The sequence below is a fragment of the Triticum aestivum genome, chromosome 6A (genome assembly GCF_018294505.1).
Source record: "Triticum aestivum cultivar Chinese Spring chromosome 6A, IWGSC CS RefSeq v2.1, whole genome shotgun sequence".
Taxonomy (NCBI): Eukaryota; Viridiplantae; Streptophyta; class Magnoliopsida; order Poales; family Poaceae; genus Triticum; species Triticum aestivum.
In genome coordinates, this window is record NC_057809.1 from 52,675,235 (window position 1) to 52,697,897 (window position 22,663).

Consider the following 22,663-nt stretch of genomic DNA (forward strand, 5'->3'; position numbering starts at 1 on the left):
CCATCTCTATGTACACCGTCGAGGTCGTGGGAGCACAAGCGGGGATGGGATCTTGAATCCAAGATGCAAACGGGCTTCGGATCTAGCATCCATGTTCACAGTACCAGCCTCGCCCGCGTCCCGATTTTATAAGGGGCGAGGGCTAGCAAGGTGGTAGCGTGGTATCCAACGAATCCGAGCTTCATCAGCCACATGCTTCAACAATTACGAGCAATCGCATCAATGCTCCCACGACGGAGCACCAATTGAATCCAATGGAATCGAAATGCAAAATTTGAAATATGTTTGAAAGTTATATGATATTTGAACGATCAAATGGCTAACTAAGGAATGTAGTCCTAATTGAAATATGTGTGGATTTCCCACATGTAATTGTGGTGGAATTATTTCTGAAATGTAGTATGTGCAATGACTATGAAATATTGAGAATAGGTTTGCACTTTTTTGTGTTTGATATTGCAGTGAAATGGTTCTGAAATACTTCTTTGTGCAATTGAAGTGTATTTTTACTTGTTCTGTTCTGAAATTTGACTAGAATGCATTTGTAATTTTTCTGAATTGCATTTGAAACTAGTGTGAAATGCACTCTTAATTGCTCTAAAATGGTTGTGAAATTTCACAAATGTCTAAAATTATTGTGTGCAATTTCTATGTAGCTTGGTTTTATTTCTAATGGTTGTGAAATTTCACAGATTGGTTAAATTGCACAGAAATGACAAAAAAAATCAGAAATAGCTGTGTGAAATGTCTCAAATATTCAATGAACATGACTAAAATGTTCGGAATAGCACTGAAACTGTTTTGACATGGTCCCATTTTTTGGAATACATTTTAAATAATTAGATGAAATGTCATTAGTATTTCTGAGATATAGTGCGTGGAATGTATTTGTGATGCTTCTGAAACTGTTTGTTGAAATGCAATTAAACCATGACCGAATTGGTTTGAAATTTGTCTACCATATTTATATCAGGACATTTATTAATATATATATATATATATATATATATATATATATATATATATAACTAAAAGAAAAATTTGAAATAAGTTTGAAATTTAGAATCTTCAAAGAGTGCTTAATTATGGGGCCAACAAAAAATTAATTATATGAAGAAAATGCAGAGTAGAATATAGAGAAATGCGATAGTGTGAAAAGATGTAGTGCCAATCTTTTAGTTTTTAAATCATTGATCAAGAGCAAGGTTTTCAATTTCAGTTTTAGAGAAATTTCAACAGCAACCGAAATCGCCAAAATTCAGTGAATTTTAGTAATTTTGGTTTGCATTTCGGCCAAAAGGCCGAAATATTCACTTGAATTAAGTCTGTATTTAAAATTTTGGAATATATTTGAAATCCTATGTTCTACCAGAATTGCTGAACTATTTTGGCCAAAAGGTAAATATTCTAGAGTCCACTGAACTATTGAATTTCATTGAAATCTCACTGAAAGTGGAAACCATTATTTGAGAGCATGCTCTAATCTGAAAAGATCTAGTCTACATGCATGTAATAATGTCCAACGCAAAACTGAAGACATCGGTGTCTCACCAAGGTGCAGAAAGGCGTGGAAGGTTTCGCCCTGCCAACTGCAATGCTGTCTTTGGGGATTGACTCTTTGCACACGCCAGTCTATTTCTGAATGAGGCAGACCGCTTGCAGCAGCATCCCAGACGGAGGCGAGGAAGCAGGTTGAAGGGTGCAAGTGCGGGCGTTGCCAATGTCAGAACAGTTTATCGAGGGCGGAGGGGGGCTTAGAGGGATGGCAATGGTAGCCTGCGGCAAGGGGAGGGTAGGGCGACGGTCCCGCGACCGCCAACCGCGTGGGTGGCGGGGTCCCCGAGGTTAGGCTAGGTTGGAGGGCGACCCATTGATTCTTGGCTCTTGGATGATGATCCGCCACCTTACATTTTAGACTGACGACTATTTTTTTCGGGTACCTGATGAATAGACAGTCCCATATTATTTGAAGTTTCATGTATAAAACCCATACATGAAGACGGTACATTTATTTGGTTTGTGTGTGACCTATATATGGAGGAAGCACATTTATTTTATTTACATAACTATAGGATCAGATCAGATGATCACCACCACATATTTCAGAGTATAGACCGACTAGCTGGCTAGCCGACGTAGGGGATGACCACGACGCGATGGATGAGCTCCTCCTGGTTGAACAAGATGAGGACGTGGTCCGCCTGGGTAGGTGCCCACCAGCAGCGTCTCGATGGTCAGCTCCGGCCTATCGCTCTTGATGTGCTCCATCGCCGGCTCCACAGCACAGTGGAGCAGCTCCAACAACTCAGATCACACCCCTCTGCTAATCACATGTTCGTCCACAAGACCACAGGCTTACCTGTTTCATTTTGAGAACTACCGGTGCAAGTTGCCTGGTTTCATGGATACGGTCAAGGAGGCGTGGATGCAAGAGGTACAGGGGAGTGCCCCCATGATAATCTTCAACATTAAGCTGCATCGCACTGCAAAAGCCCTACACAGTTGGGGCCAGAGGAGCATGAGCCATCTTAGCCTCCAGTTTCAGGTGGCCAGCAAAGTGATCTTACGCCTTGATAGCGCACAAGAACGAAAACCTCTTTCCAGCGATGAAAATAAGTTGCGTGCTTTCCTGAGAGGTAAGTGCCTGGCGTTTGCGTCCCTCGAGCGGGTCCGGCTGCGGCAGAGAGCCAGGGTCCGGGATCTTCGGGAAGGGGACGCTAACTCCAAGTATTTTCATATTAAGGCCAATGGGCGTCACCGGAAACACCTCATACCGTACCTCAAGCATGGGGATAGAACGGCCACGGCCATGGAAGACAAATTGAGCATGGTCAGAGACTGCTTTAGCAGTCTGATGGGTTCCCCGGATCAGAACAGTACAAGAGCCTGCTTGCGCCTGGAAGAACTGGGCTTGAGAATGCTGACACCCGAGCTGGCCCAGGGACTTGAATCAGAGTTCACGGTCGACGAGGTGAAACGTGTAGTCATGGACATGCCTCCTGACAGGGTACCAGGGCCGGGCGGCTTTTCAGGATTGTTCTTCAAATCGTGCTGGGACATTATAGCCAATGATCTGATGGCGGTGATGAAGGCTCTGCATGACGGCCATTTCTATTCCTTTGGAGGACTCAACACCTCGATCCTCACTCTCCTGCCCAAGAAAGCTAACTCGCTGGAGATTTGTGACTTTAGACCCACCAATCTGATTCATGGGACAGCCAAGATCTTTGCTAAGGTTCTTGCTACCTGTCTGGCTCCGCTTCTGCCAAGTCTGATTTCGAAGGCCCAAAGTGCATTTGTGACCAGCCGCAATATCCATGAGAACTTCAAGTTTGTGAGGAACAAAGCGAGGTTTCTGCACCGACGGCGCTGCTCTTCGGTGAAAATTGACATATCCAAGGCCTTCGATACACTATCCTGGGAATTTCTGCTGGAGGTCCTGACTGCTAGGGGATTCGGTAGGAAATGTCGCTCCTGGATATGCGGGCTGCTATCCACAGCATCCACCTCCGTTCTCATCAACGGCGAGCTCTGTACACCCTTCGCCCTAGGCCAGGGTGTCCGCCAGGGCGACCGCATTTCTCCGGCTTTATTCATTCTGGCCATGGACTCCATTCACGGCATGCTGGAATGGGCAAGATAGCGCCATCTTCTCTCCGATCTCGGCTGCGACAGGGGGTGCCACGCGCATCTATCTTTGCCGATGATGCGGTTTTGTTCTTCAAGCCAGAGCGTAATGATCTACTGCTCATATCAACTTTTACTGCAACTTTTCGGAGAGGCATCTGGCCTACGGATCAATATGCACAAGAACACCATCACTAGCATACAATGTGATGAGGTGCAGGCTGCAGAGGTAGCAGGACACTTCCAGTGCAGGCAACAAGCTTTTCCCATCCTGTATCTCGGTATACCTCTATCAATATACAGGCTGAAGCGGCAGGACTTACTTCCCTTGATTGATAAACTGTCAAACAAGATGAAGGGTTGGAAACCAAAGATGCTGGCAGTGGCAGGCTGGCTCACACTCACTACATCGGTCCTCATGGCACTTCCCATGCACCTCATGGCAGTGCTCTCATTGCCGGTGTGGGCGATCAAGACTATCAATCGCCGTTGCCGAGGGTTTATGTGGAAGGGGGAGGATGAGATATGTGGAGGCCACCGCCTTATGCCTTGGACCAGGGTGTGTATGACGCGGGAGTTCAGAGGATTGGGTTCATAAACCTTAAATGGTTTGGTTTTGCTCTACGCTGTAGATGGCCTTGGCTAGGATGGAGCGTGGAGGAGAGGCCGTGGCATGGATTTCCTGATACCACAGAGAAGGAGGTTCAAACAATCTTCAACGCAGCCTGCCGCATCATGCTTGGGTTGGGCGAGGAAGCCAGGTTCTGGACAGAGAAGTGGTTGGACAACGGCTATTCAATTGTTGAAACTTCACCACAACTCTTCTCCTATGTCAAGGACCGGGGGCGGTCAGTAAAGGAGGCGCTGACCGGTCAGGCCTGGGTACGAGACATTGCGGGCGGGCTCTCTCTCCCTTCCATCGCCCAGTACCTCATGGTCCAGGATCTCACGCATGCTACTACCTTACATCCGGAGGTGAGGAACACGCCGCGGTGGCTCCTGATGGATAACCAGTAGTTTTCTGTCCGAAGTGCCTACCGCATGTTCTTCCTGGGTAACGTCCGCTTTGCCTGCTACAAGCCCATTTTGAAGTCCAAGGCCCCTCCACGTGGCAAATTTTTCATGTGGCTTGCGGTGCACCGTCAATGCCTTACGGCGGACAACCTGGAGAAAAGAAACTAGCCATCCAACGGGACCCGCCCCTTGTGTCTTTTGGCGCCGAAGATTGCATCCACTTGTTTCTCCACTACTGCTTCAGGCAACAAGTGTGGGCGCGCTTCAGATCCTGGACCGGAGCTGATTTTCTTGTTCCCGATAACACCTTTGCCTCCACACAGGATTGGTGGTTGCAGGCTAGGGTTGCTATACCCAAGCACACACGTAGGAATTTTGACACGGTGGTTATCTTGCTGCACTGGAGGATATGGAAAGAGAGAAATTCCAGGATTTTTGATCATGTGGCGTGCTCGCCGATCAGCGTCTTGGAGCGGATACAGGAAGATGTGGCCATGTGGAGGGCCGCCGAATGCATCGTAGATCTGCCAACTTAGCTATAGCCGGGGTGTTTCTATTTTAGGAGAACAATCCTCCGCCGGGTTGTAATGAGAACTCTGAGTTCAGTCTAAACTTCCTAGACTGTCCATGCTGTAATGTGTAATTCTCTCCACTTTCTAATAAAGATTGGCCAATGACCCTTCGATTCAGATACCGCGAGCTGTATGGGTTTAGCGCAGGCGATGTATCCTCTCTGACTCTATGGTACGTCTTGAACTGAATATATAGGCTGGCCGAGCTGCATGCGGTGCTAGCTCTTCACTTCAGCTTAAACAAATGTACATAGATTGGCTGGCTGGCATGTTAGTGATTGCCGCCCATAGGTTGAATTTACTGACATATATAGTACGATGCATCGGGCGTGCTTGCTAGATGTTATCAGAGTTTCTTGTTTAGTTTCCGCATAGATAATCTACTAACCAAGCTGGCAAACTATGCCAGACTAGCTAACTGATATATCCCATGCACATATATGTCATTCGCTACTGGAAAAAATGTGGTTACCGAGTTCCTTTATGTTTGCCGAGTACTGTAACACGGGATCACAGAAAACGCTATGTAAGCCGAGTACGACTCTCGGTAATCAATAGGACACGACACACGTCAGTTGTTACTGTTAGAAGGGGAGTGAGAAGGATTGGTGGAATAGTTCGTGTATTGCTTGAGCCTCATGGGCATATATATAGGAGTACATGATCTACTTGGAGTACAAGGCAAGCCAGAATATTTCCTAGTCTAACCTATGTTTCCTAATACAATCACGTTACTCAACATCCCCCCGCAGTCACAACGGTAGCGATGCAAACGGTGAGACTGGAGAAGAATCCGAAGGCAAGTCGATGGACACCCCCCACAGTCGTAACGGTCGATGCATCGCGGAGTCGTGGCTGGAGTGGAAACCAACGAGGTTGCTCAAGCAGGCGGTAGCCCTTTGTGCCGTTTGTCGATGTAACCGAGAGCGTGGGTGGTGGAGCCGTGGTCGAGGTAGCCGTGCGAAGAATGCGGTGGTCGATGTCGAGTCAGGGTAGCCGGTGTCGAGGAAGTCGCCGTGGAGCCGCGGGCGCAAGGGGGCGCCGAGTTAGCATGGGCGCAGTGGTGTCGAAGTAGTGGTGCGTCAGGAAGTAGATGATGTTGACGACGCGTCGCGGCAGGTTTGCCAAGCCCGGGGACACATCGTGGACGAAGGCACGCACCGGTGTTGCCAGCACCGGGCATGCGTAGACGGACGAAGACTAAGTTGACGAAGCGCCGCGCCAGGCTTGCCAGGCCCGGGGACACGTCGTGGACGAAGGCACGCGACGGTGTTGCCAGCACCGGGCATGCGTAGACTGGGACCTGCACAAACTGTACGCCATGTCGAAGAAGTCGGAGAGGCCAGCAGAGAAGGACTCGACGACGGTTGCGGCGCCAATCGGCGCGGGGCCAATGTCGCACGCGGTTGTCGGAGTAGATGAAGCGGTCGGGGTAGAGGACGGCGACGCTGGCGACGGGCTGGTGCTGGATGAAGACGAACGGGGTGGACGGGTGGCGGCGGCGGCTACGGTGGTAGTAGCGGCGGCGGCCGAAGAAGAGCGGCGGCGACGGCCTGGTTATGAGTGCGGCGGCGATGCTCGAAGTAGGCGAAGAACCCTGACAGCGTGACGAAGACCGGCGCGGACGGTGGCGTTCTCACGCCAAAGGAGGTGCTGCGGTGCATGCCACAGGAAGTAGACGCGCGGGGACGGCAGTGGACCGCGGGCCGCGGCGCTACGGCCCGACGGGGCGACGCGACGGCGGCGGGCAGGTCGGGGTGACGACGGAAGACCTCGGGACGGTCGCAGGGACCGCGGGCCGCGGTGCTACAGCCCGAAGGGGCGGCACAGCGGCGGAGCGCGGGGTGGTGCAACCGCGTGGACGGCCTCGAGACGGCGGCGTGGACCGCGTGCCACGCTCGCTACGGCCCGACGGGGCGACGCAGCGGCGGCGCGAGGGTCGGTGCAGCCACGGGGACGGCCTGGAGTGGACGGCCTCGGGGCGGCGGTAGACCGCGGGCCGCAGCACTACGGCCCGAAGGGGCGATGCAGCGGTGACGCGGGTCGGTGCAGCCGGGAGAAGAACCACGGGGCGGCGGCGCTGCGGCCCGACGGGGCGACGCAGCGGCAGCCCGTTGCTCGATCGACGGAGGGGCGCGCTGAATCGGAGACGATCTTCACGGGACCTGCGAAGGCGCGCGTAACGGACGGGCCAGGTCGGTCGCGCGGCGTAGATGAGGCGGATCGCGGCGACGAGCGGGTGATCAAGCCGATCGCGCGCGAGGTCGGGGACGCCGCTCGGTGGAGGCGTGGTGGCGTCGGAGTCCGAGATGAAGCCGGCGGCGGCGGGCGGCAGGGCGGCTATGATTGGCCGCCGCATGGCGCGAGGCCGCCGAGTCGGGGTGATGCAGAAGTCCCGGTCGGAGCAGGGCGGTGACGGCCGACGTAGATCGACGGGCGGGCCGGCGCGCGGACGACGGCCTTGAGGGCTGCCTGTCACGCGAGGCCGCCGGGTCGGTGAAGTAGCCGGCCGGGTGCGCCGATGTCGGAGTAGAGGCGCGAGGTGTCGACGGCGGCGGTGGGCGACGCAAACCGATCAAGAAAAGATCGGAAAACCAAAAAGTAGACGCCGATCAAAACGACCGGCGAGAGAGAAAACCCGGATCAAAGGATCGGGAAAAAGACTCTCTAGGGCAGCCGGCCAACACGGCCGGCGGACGAACCCTAGGTACGGGCGGCGCGGCCCCCGGCGGCGGTCATGGAGGCCGACCGCCCCGGGGGCGGCGCGCAGGTGCGGAAGCGGCGGCGGCTAGGTTTAGGATCGACTTGCGATAGATACCATGTTAGATGGGAGAAAGGATTGGTGGAATAGTTCGTTGTATTGCTTGAGCCTCATGGGCATATATATAGGAATACATGATCTACTTGGAGTACAAGGCAAGCCAGAATATTTCCTAGTCTAACCTATGTTTCCTAATACAATCACGTTACTCAACAGTTACTGTGTGTCCTGCAAAAAGTACTCGGCAAACAAACAAAAACTCCACTTATGGTACATATGACGAGAGCCGCGCTTATGGCACCCGGCAAAGAGGTGCCATGTGGCAGGGCCGTTCGTAGTTGATGGCTCCATAACGATGGGCAACATTTGGATTTCTTGTTTGAGATACGAATAATTTGTATTTGTGTGCGCTACTCATTGCTTGGTTGCAGAGAGAGCCTTGGCTCAGTGGTTGGGTCTGTGGTTGTGCAACCCAACGACCCGAGTTCAATTCCCGGAATTGACAGGTGATGCACAGGGGTTTTTCCCCGTTTATTGAGGATCAAGCTTGATGTGTGGTGGAACCAATCATCAAGAAATATCTTGATACTCATTTAAAAAAAAAATCTGAGGACCATGTTTATCTTGGTACTCATACTAAAATGGCCGTATGCATCCTTAGTTGGTGCAGAGGCCGGGAAGTGAAAATCTCCCCATTTTTATAAGGCCGCCCAGCCCTCCTCCACCCCCACCTCTCCTCGCCGCCGCCAACCCTAGCCGTGCCCAGCCCTCCTCCACCCCCACCTCTCCTCGCCGCCGCCAGAGGCGGTCTCCGGGCAAGTCCGGGGCGCCGCCAAGGAAGATGGCGGCGGGGCAAGTTGCTGCTCTGCTTCCGCGGGGGCATTCGGATCTGGGGCGGCGGCCCCTCTGGTGAGACACCACCGGCTTAGCGGCGGGCGGTGGTGCGGGCGTTTGGTTCCGGCGTTCTTGGCCGCGCGGGCGGCGGAATCTCGGAGGACGAGGGCGACGGCGCCAGATCTGGCGCCCCTCCTCCCTGTACGGCGTGTTCTCCCCCATCCGGCCCGCTCGTGTTCCATGGGACGCCGGCGCTGGTGGTGCTAGTGGTGGGGAATCCAGTCCGGGCGAAAGCCATGGCCGACCATGCTCGGCTGCGTCGACGGCGACGCCTGAGGGCGCCGTGTCCCTCCTTGGAGGCGTCTGACAGGTCTGATCCCCCCACTCCCCCTTCCCCTAGTTCTCCCGGGCGAAAGCTCCAACTTTGTTGGGCGGCGGCGGCGCCATCGGCGTCGTATCCTTCTTGAAGGCGCCGTTTAGGGAGCTTGGTGGTCGGTGGGCGCTGTTGGGGTGCGGGGGGTGGCGGCGGTGGTACCCTCCTCGTCCTAGCTCTTGCTTTCCATCGCCATTGTATCTTTCCGCTCTGCAAGGTGGTGGCGCTGTCTAGAGGACGGCGACGTTGGTGGAGCGGTGCTTCATCTTTCACATTGATGATGGCGGATCTCGGCGGCATGGTGCTGTGGAGACTCGGCGTCTGATGCGCGGAGATGGACTCGTGCAGGAGGAGGAAGCTGTCTGGCGTCATGGGGACGTCGATGGCAGACTGGCCAGACAAGGTAGAAGCCTCAATTTGATCTGAAGACGGACCTGTGGAAGATGGCGGCGACGACACACGAGTGCGTCTGACCGGATTGCGCCCCAGACCCAGTATGTGGCTCGGCTGGGGTTACCGAATGAGTTTCGGCTTCCGGCTTTTGATGTTAGGCTTAGGTGAGTGGTTTGGGTAGTGGCCCAGCTAGCACCCCCTCATCATATTGGATAGGAGTAGCGGCACATGTTGCCAAGATGGTGGATTCATACACATTGTTGTAATACTTTGTATGGTTATCGAGAATAATCAATAAAGTGGCCGTATGCATCTCCCAGATGCAGAGGCCGGGAGTCATCCTCCTTTTCTAAAAAAAACTCATTGCTTGGCTGCTATGATCGACGTGCATATGTTTATATGTATTTGATGTTTCTAAAGTAAGGGTTATGGATGCAAACGAGGTCGCCGGTCGGGTGCTGTCCACGGGCTTGGCGATATTTCAGCAGACGTGCTTTTGTTTGATTATTACTATTTTTATCATATCAAGCAAGGATGAGCGACGGGTGAGGTATTGAGACGTGATATCGTTTTTGTAGCTGAGAAATGACCATGCATGTTTTTATTGCCAACTGAAGACCCAAAATCCTGGTGAAGCGTTCGTTCTTTACACTTTTGTATATGTTGGTTAGCTAGACTTTGCTCTGTCGAACTTTCCAAAAACACACTTTGGTCTGTCCTTTTCAGGGTTTTACTATAGTGTGGGCACTTCTCTATTGCCGGCTGAAGCCCCAAGCGGCCACCTTTTCTCTTCAGGCACGCCATAGGCAGTAGCATTGTCACGCTCCTTCCCGCCAGGCCACCAGGTGGGTCGGATCTTCTCTAGCTAGCTAGGAGCCAGGCTACGGGAGAGCAAAGCTTGTTGTTTGTTTGAAATTTGTGAAGCAACAGGGACAAGTGATGCATCAAGATCAAGGTGGCTAAACGAACGAGCGTGTTACGAACGGTGGTAATGGAAATGGGAGACGTCGGCGAAAAAGAAAATCTCACACGGAATGATAAGGGCCATTGGAAGTGGATGCCAGAAGATGGGCTCCCTAATTAAGTAGTAGCAGCTAATAATCTGATCGTGGAGTAGCTAGTACGAACCCAAGTTATCTTCTACATAGTGAAAAAGTTAGAGCAGTACTGTAGAGCGCTCTAGCTAGGTGTACTTTGGATTAATTTGGTGTGTTATCGTGATGGTGTGTGGATTAATTTGGCACCAAGGAAACAGCGGGGTGTCACCACGCGCCGTGTCCATTGACCGCCCAATCTTCGGATACGACAAGAGAATCCAGGGGAAGATATTTGCTGACCGGCAGGCACGACTCGACCATATGGAACAGTTGATAGTCTCGCCGTCATAGATCACTCGTCGTCGAATTTGAGCATGCCGGCCTGCATCTTCTTGAACCACGGCCTTTTCCTTGAGGACACGTGTTGAATCCACCTTCAAGATCTTCATCTCAGTCATCATGCTCGCGAGAGCCACTTCTTTCGCCTTGGTCTTGTCGTTAGCGGCTTCGATCTCTAGCATCTTGGATTGCTTCTCCGCCTCGAGCTAGAACATCGTCTTGGCTTCTGCTGCGCGGCGGCGTCGACGGCGGCCTGCGCAGCGGCCTCATCCCTCGCGCCCGCGTCGTGCCTCCGGTCCTTCCTCTTGGCTGATTCCCTTGCCCGTTGTGCGGGCGTCAGCGGCTTCTTTGGCTTGGCCGCGGCGACGGTCTTGCGTGGGGCACGAGGCTTCTCTTTCCCGGAGGGGGCGCCGGTGCCGGACGAGGCGAGGGAGGCAAGGCCGGCAGTAGTGTCGAGGTCGATGGCGTCGTCCATGGCGGGCGTGGGGCGGGAGGGTTTTGAGGAAAATAGAGGAAATTGTGGTGGCTGCCATTGACCTGCAGGCCTGAGGAAAGGAGTAGGCGCGCGCGTCCGTCACGTGTCCGCGCCGACGCAAATACAGCTTAAAATTGGGCCAGGAATGGATCACCATGCGAACGTTAAACGGACGTGTGTTTATTTGGATCAACGCGTTGAACTGCTTTTTCTGTCCGCGTAGACCCAAATGTCTGAGGATTAATTTGGCGCCAAGGAAAGCAGCGCCGTGTCCACTCATCGGGGGATCGACCAATCTGCGTATACGACTAGAGAATCCAAGGCAAGATATTTGCTGGCCCCACAAGCTGACCGGCACGCACGATTCAACGGCACGAAATGGCCACCGAGAATCAAATTAGAGTGGGACCCGATCCTCGTCACATCTTTCCACTGCCCTGCAGGCGTCAGCAGCACTAGGGATAGGTAGATCGCCTTATCAGGCGATCATATAGCTTATCTCAGCACGTGACGCCTGCAGTGAAACTTACGTGTGAAATTGGAATCTCCTCTTCATCGTCTTGGAATGTAGTGAAACAGATTAATTTTTACTGGAACATGGACGGTGCTACAACCCTATGTAACTCCTGGAGATGGAGCGCCTCCAAAAGCACACCGGAAAGTTCTGGAAATCGTAGGGTAGTGCATGCATGTGCGAACTAGAGTGGGCACTTTTATCACTTATATATGTTTGTAGCGCCAGGCCCAGGCGCTAAGCGATTCCGCGGGGAATATACTTATTTTGTCACGCCTTGTGTGATTCAAAAGAGGAAAGGACTGCAGAGACATAAGAGACCACACGCTCGTTTCTGAACCACACAATTCATTATTTCGTTGCCGGTTACATTGTCCACTACACACATACACACACAGATGCTCCTCCCCTAAGCACGCACCCCTAGAAGGGACAGGGACAATGGTTCTACGAAGGACTCATGCATGCTTTCAAGGTAAATATATTTACAAGACGAGGGCGACCCGACAGTATTTGAACTCCACCGTAAGCTCACAACTTGGCAAACTCCATGCGTTTGAATGCATCACAAAAGCATATCCCCGTAGTGATTCAGAGCTTGGGCTACACCGGTGGCGGCAGCATGGGTTCACCCGGAGCTGGGTTGATTCTGCAGACAAAAAGAGAAAATGCATTTTATTTGCAGTACACAAACATATACAGTACTATATGCATATGGGACATGAAGACATGCATGCTACTCTTTTCATGGCTACAGAAGTGACGCCTATGAAGGCCATGTCACCGTCCATGAGTGAGGACTAACGTCACATGGTGCATGGTGGCTTGGAGGAGCACAAGAGCGCGCCGTGGGGTGGCGGACATGGGGCGTACGACGGCGGGGCACAGCGGCATGGACGAGGACGGCGAGCGGCACTGTGCGGTCGATCGAAGTGGACACGCTGCGCCGCACGGCCGGCACGTCGAATGTTTGACGCCGAGCGCGGGCGGCTACGGCGGCGATGCAGTACTATTCCATCGACATGCATGGTGCATGGAAGACAAGTAAAGACGCCACGGCATACCTGCCCTGCTCAAAGAAGGCGGAGAAGGCACCGATCCCCGTCGCCGCGGCGATGAACCACACGAGCAGCGCGACGTGGAGGGTGAGGCCGGCCGTGCCCATGACCATGTAGGCGAAGGAGAAGGTGAGCAGCGTGGTGAGAGTCCACACCGACGCCTTGAGCCGGTTCCGCCACGCTGACCCGGCCGCCGCTCTGTCGTAAAGCCAGAGGCAGCAGAAGAGCAGCACCAGGTCGAGTTAGGAGGTGGCGACGAAGGCCACAATGGCCGCATCGCCCATGGAGGGGTACACCGCCATGACGGAGTTGAAGGTGAGTAAGGCCAACAGCAGAGCAACGTATACCCAGGAGAAGCCGAGTTAGAGTGGTGTTCGTGTGAGATGAGGACCGAGGAGAAGGGGCCGTGTGGCTTAGAGCATCCCACATTTGATCTTTCGACCATGCCTGAGCAGGGTACCGGACAACAGCAAATCGAGATTGGAGCACATCAAATGCCCGCTCGATATCCTTCCTGCAAGCCTCATAAGCCTTGGTAAAGTGGGACTTCTTGCCTCCTAGCACAACGTTTGAGATAGTCTTCACAAATGTAGACCATCTCGGATAGATGCCATCAGCTAGGTAGCACCCCTTGTTGTAGTGCCACCCATTGACCTCGAAGTTCATCGAAGGAGAATGACCTTCAACAAGCTTGGCAAAGACAGGGAAGCACTGCAGCATGTTGATGTCATTGTGAGTTCCTGGCATACCAAAGAAGGAGTGCCAAATCCAGAGGTCCTGTGTGGCCACCGCCTCAAGTACCACACTACAACCGCCATTGGCGCCTTTTGTACATCCCCTGCCAAGCAAATGGGCAGTTCTTCCATTTCCAATGCATGCAGTCGATGCTTCCAAGCATCACATGAAATCCTCTTGCTGCATTCTGTGCTAGGATCCGAGCAGTGTCTTCCGCATTGGGTGTTCGCAAGTATTGCGGTTCAAACACTACCACCACTGCCCTGCAAAACTTGTAGAAACACTCAATGTTCGTGGACTCGGCCATGCGCCCATAGTCGTCGAGTGAATCACCGGGAGCTCTGTATGCAAGCATCCTCATCACTGTCGTGCACTTCTGGATTGAGGTGAATCCAATTTTTCAGGTGCAATCCTTCTTGCACTTAAAGTAGCTGTCGAACTCCCAGATGAAATTCACAATCCAGAGGAAAAGCTTTCGGCTCATCCGATAACGGCGCCGAAATACTTTGTCGCCGTGCAGTGGAGCGTCGGCGAAGTAGTCAGAGTAGAGCATGCAGTAGCCTTCAGACGATGCCGGTTCTTTGCTTTCATCCGCCCCGGCGCCGAGCCACCTCGCCGCGGATTTTCATTGCTCGCGAGCAGGCCGGCAAGGGCGGCAAGGACCATGAGATGTTCCTCTTCCTGGACGTCGGCATCGGCTTCCTCCTCGAGCAGCGTGGCGAGCGCCTCCTCGTCGTCCGAGTCCATTCGCCGAGCAGGCAAATCGCCGAACACCTTGCGGGCATGGTGGGCACACACCGCCGATACACCGGCCCTGTGCGGCCGAAACGCCGGAAAAATCACCCGGACGATGGTGAAGCCTTCTCTCTTTACCGGCAGGGAATGGCCTATCTAGCGGTGGTGGGCGATGGGTGGCGCTGATATCGGCAGGGTGGTGGCTGAACGCATGGGGGTGGGAGGTGAATCTGGACGGTTGTCTTGACTTTTCACCTGACCGTGTGGCCCAGACGCGTTTTTTCCTTCCGCCAAAGCCTCCGAGCGCCGCCCAGTGCGCCGGGTTCGGCCTGCAATCGCCGAGCCCAAAAACAAATCGACCCGACGGATTTCGGCATCTTGAGAACGCAACTGGAACATTTTATTGGCGCCAGCGCGTAAAAAGGCGCCTGGGGGTGTGTTGGGGGCGCTGCTAGAGTTGCTCTCTTATATAGGTGCGTAGAGGTTAAGGTTGGGCCGTCATATTGCTGTGGAATTTGCATTTCCTTTCTTCTTACATGAAGCGAATTAGCTCATTTGTTTTTGGAAAGCAAAGCAGGTTGCCGCGAGGAAAGTGCGACCAACGCCACACCCGTCTGCGTCTCTCACTATCTTTTCTTCCACCTTTTCCCGCCCTACTTTTTCTCCCACCTTTTCCCGCCCCCTCTCCATCGCTGCGCGCCAGCCTCGGAGGCTGGATGGTTTCTTCGCCAACGATCGTCGTACACGCACACTGAGCGGGCGAGAGCACGATCATGGTGCGCAGTCTTGAAACCATACAAAAATAGTGTGGCCAACACCTAGGACGAAGTGGCCTGCATGTGCATCAGGTCCGAGCTGGCTCAGGTTCAGGTGCTAACGACTCGTTAAAGGATAGCCGGTACGCCGCCCAGCAAGATTGACTGACGCTGTGGTGTGGCACGTCCGCCGGACATTCTTCCTCTTCCCTCGCTACACTATCGAAAATAGCACGGGCAAATGAGTCATGTAGAGCCGTACTGCACTTCCCAACGACGAGCTTCCGTCGCATAGCTCTTGCTGTTCCGCTGTGGTTACTGTTAAGTTTTCGTATTTTTGCGGATGTTTGCCGAGAACGTCGTCTATATATATTTGTATGTCGTCGAAAAGTTACGGACATGCAAATATTTGCATGCTTGCGAGAACTTATACGTTGCCGGGAAAGAGAAGCTAGGTTATATTCCAGTTTAGAGAGAATCCGCTGCTACCGGCCAATACGAGAGCGCATTTTCGTGTGGCGGTGAAAAACCAGCGAGATGATCCATACCAGCAGCTAGCAAACTCAATAAATATATTCACTCAGTGATGTCCCCAAGATAGGCACTCCCACAAAGACAATACCAATCATGATCTTACATCTCTCTTCTGCAGTACTATTTTTACTTTATTTTACTTGCGTCAGTACTACATAGGATATCCGGTGGAAACCGATGTGGCCATCTCGGTACCCAGCACCGACGGAAACCACGATAATATACTCTCCCGGCCCTTCTTTATCGCAACAAAGCACCGCCCATGCACGGCATCACTTAGTTTTAGTTAGCACTCCTACTTAATTTACAACACGAATTGTATATTTGAAGATTACCACATGATGCAGCAGAGGCATTTGCAGCTGGGGCAAAAAGAACAACGATGCTAAGATCCTGGCGATCTCGATGGGAGGTACCTTATTTTTTCTTAGCCATTTGGCCTCTAAATACGAGTACAATAATCACTGTGCTACTCGTGGACTTTGCAATCATAGCTATACAGTTGAGGTCCAGGCATGCATACTCCTACTCCACCTTCGACCAACAATTGTAGATACCACTAACTGCTGTTAAATCTACAAAAAGAAGATCAATGAAAAAGATTCTTTTGGTATAAAAAACCACCTACCGAGCGCAATTCACAGAAAGGACCACTTACGAGTGGTATTGCCAAAACTACCGTAACATAAAGTCCGGCAACCGACACATGGCACCTGCCGTAACAAGCACATGCGGCAGGACCTACCGCCACACCCAAAGGTGGCAGCCCGTGTGTAACAGGAAACTAGGCGAGGCCAACGCTTGGAAAGGAACGGCGTGGGGCTGGTTGGCCCTGCTGCTACAGGGGGTGGCTGCAGCCCCCTTTCCTGCTACTCGCGACGCGACAACACCTGTAGCTCTCAGTTTTTTTTTAAAGATCCAACTTGGCTGGCATTGATTGATTTAGAAGGGAGCATATGGAATACAAGGTTTGATCAAGCGATCAGAGGGAAAAGAAGGAAAGAGATACAATTAGAGGACAGACCTTTGGCCTGCAGCTCCCAGTAAAGAAAACCGTAAGCTATTATCTCACACCCAGATCCCCAAAGGGGGGCTCGATTGACTTTGCTCCGGCAAGCCGCCAGTGGTCCATCATGCGTCGAATGGCGTCGATGACGTCCTTTACCACCGCTATCTTCGACCTGAAGGTGCAATTATTTCTTTCCATCCAATTGTTGGTGGGCTTTATCGTTTTGTGACAATAGTCTCTCCCCGCATCGTTTTATGTAGGGTGCCTCTCCCGTACCAGAACACTCGCCAGCATTCTCTCGTTTCGCTCTATCTACTATGTTATTCTCTGTGTGTTAGCATATGTGAAAGTGTGAAATAGTCTTTTTGACTACGGTTTTGATCAATTTGAATGCCGATTGAGAAGATGTTGCAGTTGAGGAAAAGATAGATCATGGTAAGATCTATCAATTTTGGTTGGTTTCGTTCGCATGCATGCTTTTGTTTTGTTTGAATACCTTCTGAGTATGTATTCTCTGTTGTTTTACCATATGTGAAAGTGTGAAACGTAGCCACTTTGACCGTGATTTTGATCAATTGGAAGGATGACTCAGAAGATGTTGTAGTTGAAGAAAAGATAGATCAAGGTAAGATCTATGCATTTTGGTTGGTTTCGTTTGCAATCATGCTATTTTTGCTCTGTTTGATTAGCTCCTCAGTTTTTCTCTCTACTGGTTTAGGCATTATTTGATCACTTTGTGTAGTCATTTGGAGCTTCTGCGTAGGATTTGCGGTGCGAAGTGAACCAGGAAGTCGAAGATCAAGTGGGTACATGCATGTATGCATGGACATTTTCTTGTTAGGATTTTCGTTTTGACCAAAAGATCGTCGCTACCGCGCGGTCACCCTTCTTGCGGGCGAGGCTAACTAGCTGAGTATTCACGTGATAATGATAAATAATACTAGAGAGGTAGTGGCTCCAAAAATATACTACTCCAAAGAGCTCTTTTGAGAACCGTAAAAAATCTTACTCTAAAAGCACAGTCCAGGCACAAACCACGACTTTAAAAAGGTACCAATAGATTGAACTAATCTGCTGTGAGAACAGCAAATACAACAAGGTAATGATGCAGATCAGAGATCAGAATCTTGTTTTTCAAGTGCTCAATTCATTTATTTCCCTGGTGGTCACATCTCACATGACCACAATACTATCTAGACGCACGCCTAGAACGGACAAATACAGCGGCTGATGATTCCACGAAGATCACGTTATCTCTTTATTCTTGAGACGCACCGGCTCATGATTCTGAAGAAAACTATGTACAAGACAACCACCCAGCAATGTATGAACTCCATCGTAACCTGACAACTTCGCAAAATCCATGCGTCTGAATGAATCAGAAAAGCATATCCCCTTATAGTAATTCCTAGCTTGGGCTACACCGGTGGCAGCAGCATGGGTTCACCCGGTGGTGCTGGGTTGATTCTGCAGCCAAAAGAAGAAAAAAAAAGGCAGTTTTAGCCACAGTTACCTACGAATGAAAAGAACTCGTACCATGCAGGACAGGAGCACCGTGTGTGGCGGACGAGCAGCGTCAGGCATCATGGCGGTGCTGAAGAACGTGTAACATGGCCATGCATGAAGGACGAGGGGCCTGCGAGGACTCCACAGCATGGAAGACAAGTCAGGATGGCACTTCATACCTGCCCTGCTCAAAGAAGGCCGAGAAGGCACCGATCCCGGTGGCCGCCGCGATGAACCAAACGAGCAGCGCCACGGGGAGGGTGAGCCCGGCCGCGCCCATGACCATGTAGGAGAAGGCGAAGGTGAGCATGGTGGTGAGAATCCACACGGATGCCTTGAGCCGGTTCCTCCGGGTGGAGCCGAGGGTGGCCCTCTTGTAGAGCCAGAGGCTGAAGAAGAGTAGAAGCAGGTCCGCGTAGGAGGTGGCGACGAAGGCGACCATCGCCGCGTCGCCCCGGGAGTGGTACACCGCCATGACGGAGTTGAAGGTGAGCAAGACGAACATCACGGGGACGAACACCCAGGAGAAGCCGCCACCGCCATTGGTGCCGGCCGCATCACGTGGCTGCTGCATATTTTGGCTTCCTTGGAAGACAGTACTACTACTATTTCCTGGCCTGTGCTTAGCTTTAGCAGAGGCGAGGGAGATGTAGATGTTTTGGTGCGAGAAGAGAAGGGGCTCCATCGGCAGCTATATATAGGCACGGCCATATATCGCAGCAACCGTCAATCTCCCGTCAGCTTTGGTCCACGCCTTTCCGTACCAAATGCAAGCGGACAGGGACAGCTTAACACCCGTGTGCGTCACTGCCCCACGCCTTTCCGTACCAAATGCAACGGTTTCTTCCCCAAAATTCGTCCTACACGTAGGCGACGCACTGAGCAACGAGAGGTCCGCTGCCGACGATCGTCCAAATAAGAGACGGACTTGTTTTTCTTTGGAGGGCAGTTAAGACGAAATGCAGTAGAGCAAAAGGAAAAACAGTACTACGTAATTCTATAGGGCGAACGTTTGTCAGGTTTTCTTCCAGCACGACACCATATGCATCGTCAAATTTGCGCTGTACTAGTGGATGCATACTTCTTTTTATTTACTATTAATCCGTGATGAATGGATTCTGACGAAGCGCAAATCGCCGCGCAGAACCTGCAGATAACACCAGCCGCACACAAAATCTGGTGAGTCACTCAACACTGGCATGCTCAGACCCGACGGTTGAGCGATCGACGTCTCTTTTCCCCTCGGACCGATCGTGCGTGACATCAACCGGAACTAACCACCTTCTCCTTTTGTTTTTCACTCACTGACAAGACAAAGTATAAGGCGAGCAGCAGCTAGGAAAGCGAGTCGGCGGTGGGATTAGCTGGAACCGCCTTTCTAATGGAGCAGTACGAACTCAAAATAGTACTCTACTCCACCAAACTTTAGTGGGGATTATTAGTTATCTTCTCCGGGGGAAGCAAATGTAATGGAGTGTGAATCCTTTGGATGACGCAAACCCTGTCGGTGCCGCAAACTTTAGTGGGGATTATTACTAATACATTCAATAAACAGATTAGTGTATTCCCTTCAAAAGAATTCTATGAAGGCATCCTAGAAGACGGGGAAGGGCTCAACAAAAAACGTCCATGGCATTCCTACAGCTGCTTCGGACCATTTTGCTTCTTTGATGTTGATGGGGTTGAATCTCAGCTGTCTGGAAGTGGTTCGACGGTGAACGAGGATGAAGTGGAATTCATAACCCTCCTATATCACCAATTGGCCATGCGCTATCCAGAACTCAAATCTAGTTCTCAAGTAGCTGTTATATCACCATACAGGGGTCAGGTGAAACTCCTGAAGGACCATTTCCGGTCGACCTTTGGCGACCAATCAAAGGAAGTTATAGATGTAAACAGCGTTGATGGATTCCAGGTAACTAGTTTATTAACATGCATTGCAGATTTGCTCTATGTAACGTAGTGGGTTGCAGTGATTGTAATATGGCATCTTGTTGCTCACATGTAGGGCCGTGAAAAGGAACTTGTCATTTTCTCATGTGTTCGATGCAATAAGGAGCAAAATATTGGGTTTGTTTCTGATTTTCGGCGAATGAATGTTGCCATCACCAGAGCTAGATCTGCTGTACTAGTAAGTGATCTTTATCCAAACATCAATGTTGTCTTTTTTTATGATGCACATTGCATACACACTGGTAGAAAGAAACGAGTTTTAATTGTATTGGATTTACAACCCTACATGTTTGTTCATGGATTAAGCGGTGTGACAGTATGGAGGTTATAGTGCCTGAGTTCCTTTTTTAGAAGAACAAGCTGTGCGATGTATAACTCGATTTGATGTATTCTACCCATTCTACATCTCACTAGGAATCAGGAGTTGGCTTATTTGTGTAAACTATCATTCGTTGTTGGTAATACCCAAATAACAAATTAGCGTGTAATGCAGGTAATAGGTTCCGCTTCAACATTGAAGAAAGATAAACACTGGACCAACCTTGTTGAGAGTGCCAAAGAGCGAAACCGTTATTTCAAGGTGAGATGGCTACTGTCTTTCTTTTGAAGCTTGTGTAGAAAAACAACATTTGGTGAATGTAACTAACCATGATCATCTTGCAGGTGCCAAAGCCATTCACTGCGTTCTTCACCGAGGATAGTTTCAAATCCATGAAGGTGGAAAGACCTGTTCCAGACGCGAGGATATCACAGGCAGTAGAAGCCATCAATGAAGTGGTTGCAAGGCCAGAAGTGATGGACGCAGACGATGCTGGGGACCATCAAGCGGATGGAGATGATTATGACGCCATGGAGGCTGACGATGGAGGAGGTGGTGATGATTAATTGTTGCCTGCAATGTATTGCTGGAGGGGGAGCTTTATCAGAGGCCAGGTACATAACATAGAAGAGCAAAAAGCTTTGCAAGTTAGAAATTCTGCTATCCTTAGCAAATTTTAGGGGGAAGAGGCTGGTGCATGCCTGCCTTGCCCGACGAATCATCTACACGGACTCCATTCATACATTATGGAACAAAAAAAGTTTACCGCAGAACTGCAGCAGCTCTGGCTTCTGCTGTGTCTATATGCTTATATGTCGTATGTGTGTATGTTGTTCACTTAATTGTGTAGTACATGTGCTGGAATTTGGCGAAGAACACCAGCCGGTGTCTCCCTGGTTACATTTCTCTCTTCGCCAGAGGCTGGCACATGTCGTGGACCTTGCTGTAGCTCTTATGGCTTAGGTGCTGCAATGTTCCCATCTCACAAAACTCAAATTTAAAAGGTTTTAAAAATTCCAAAAAAGATGTGGTAGTTCACAAGATCCATGTCTACAATCCTTGAAAATTTCAGATCCAAATTTGAAATACACATAACCTTTGCTATTGTATGAGTCACCTCGCATTATATTGTACAACCATGAAAGTGTATCTATTGCTCTGGCGGGAACCATGAGACTAAGAATGTGCAGTGGTGTGCTTGATTCTGTTCAAAATGGCTGAAGTAAAATAGTCTTGTAATTAACCAAATCATGTGCAAGGCATCCATTGAAAGGGTATAGCATTTGATCAATCAGTATAGGAAAACAATCTCAGACATTCATAGGGAAATCTATTCAGACAATGCTCCCAAGTGAAAAGGTAGTTGAATCATACTTGTCTTCTGTTGCACCTGGCATCAAGAAACAGATTTAAGGAATTGAAGTGATTGATATAACCCCAGTGCATGTAGCTCCCGCTTGCGCAGGGTCTGGGGAAGGATCTGACCACTTTGGGTCTATTGTACGCAGCCTTTCCCTACATTTCTGCAAGAGGCTGTTTCCAAGACTTGAACCCGTGACCTCATGGTCACAAGGCAGCAGCTTTTTCGAAGTGATTGATATAACCAATTAAAATTTAAATTTATTTGCTTATAGAAGACTATATAATTTGTTTACTTGTATTGGTTGGGGTGCACCTAGCCTGAGCAGTAGTGCAATGTCCAGACAACACATGAGGGTATCAATGGCAAGCCATTATTATAGACCCTCCCCCATAAAAAATAAATTTAATATCATTGTGGCACATGGCCCATATATCAGATGTTAGACTAATAAGAATAGATATTACACTTGATCTTAGCCAAAAGGCCGAGAAAAGTATGCTTCTGAAGGTTGCCCTCTGAAGGTTGCCCTCCGCTCAACTGACCGTGTTGCTTGCACAGGCGAGGTGGTACTAATCAAACAGCAGCGCATTAGATACCTGCCTCTGCGCTTCCACGTTAATTTTACCATAGCAGCCCAGATGCCTTGAAGGCCTAATAGCTCGGCTTAATTCGTACTCATGGCTGCCGGTAAACCACTTATTATTTGCAGATGATAGCCTGCTGTTTTTTAAAGCAAATGGCGAACGAGTTGTCGAGG

At 50.7% G+C, this 22,663-nt stretch overlaps 1 protein-coding gene and 1 non-coding gene across 2 annotated transcripts; one reads left to right on the top strand and one right to left on the bottom strand.

Annotated features, from left to right (window-relative positions):
• The first annotated feature begins 19,760 nt into the window (after positions 1-19,760).
• On the top strand, positions 19,761-21,223 carry LOC123129429 (probable helicase MAGATAMA 3). The gene is made up of 4 exons (XM_044549599.1): positions 19,761-20,186; positions 20,280-20,402; positions 20,718-20,804; positions 20,888-21,223. The coding sequence occupies exons 1-4, from the start codon at positions 19,761-19,763 to the stop codon at positions 21,107-21,109; spliced, it is 858 nt and encodes a 285-aa protein (XP_044405534.1). The 3' UTR covers positions 21,110-21,223.
• A 984-nt stretch (positions 21,224-22,207) lies between these two features.
• On the bottom strand, positions 22,208-22,403 carry LOC123132682 (U2 spliceosomal RNA). Its single transcript, XR_006464969.1, has one exon. It is a non-coding gene; the product is annotated as a U2 spliceosomal RNA (small nuclear RNA).
• Between the last annotated feature and the right edge of the window lie 260 nt (positions 22,404-22,663).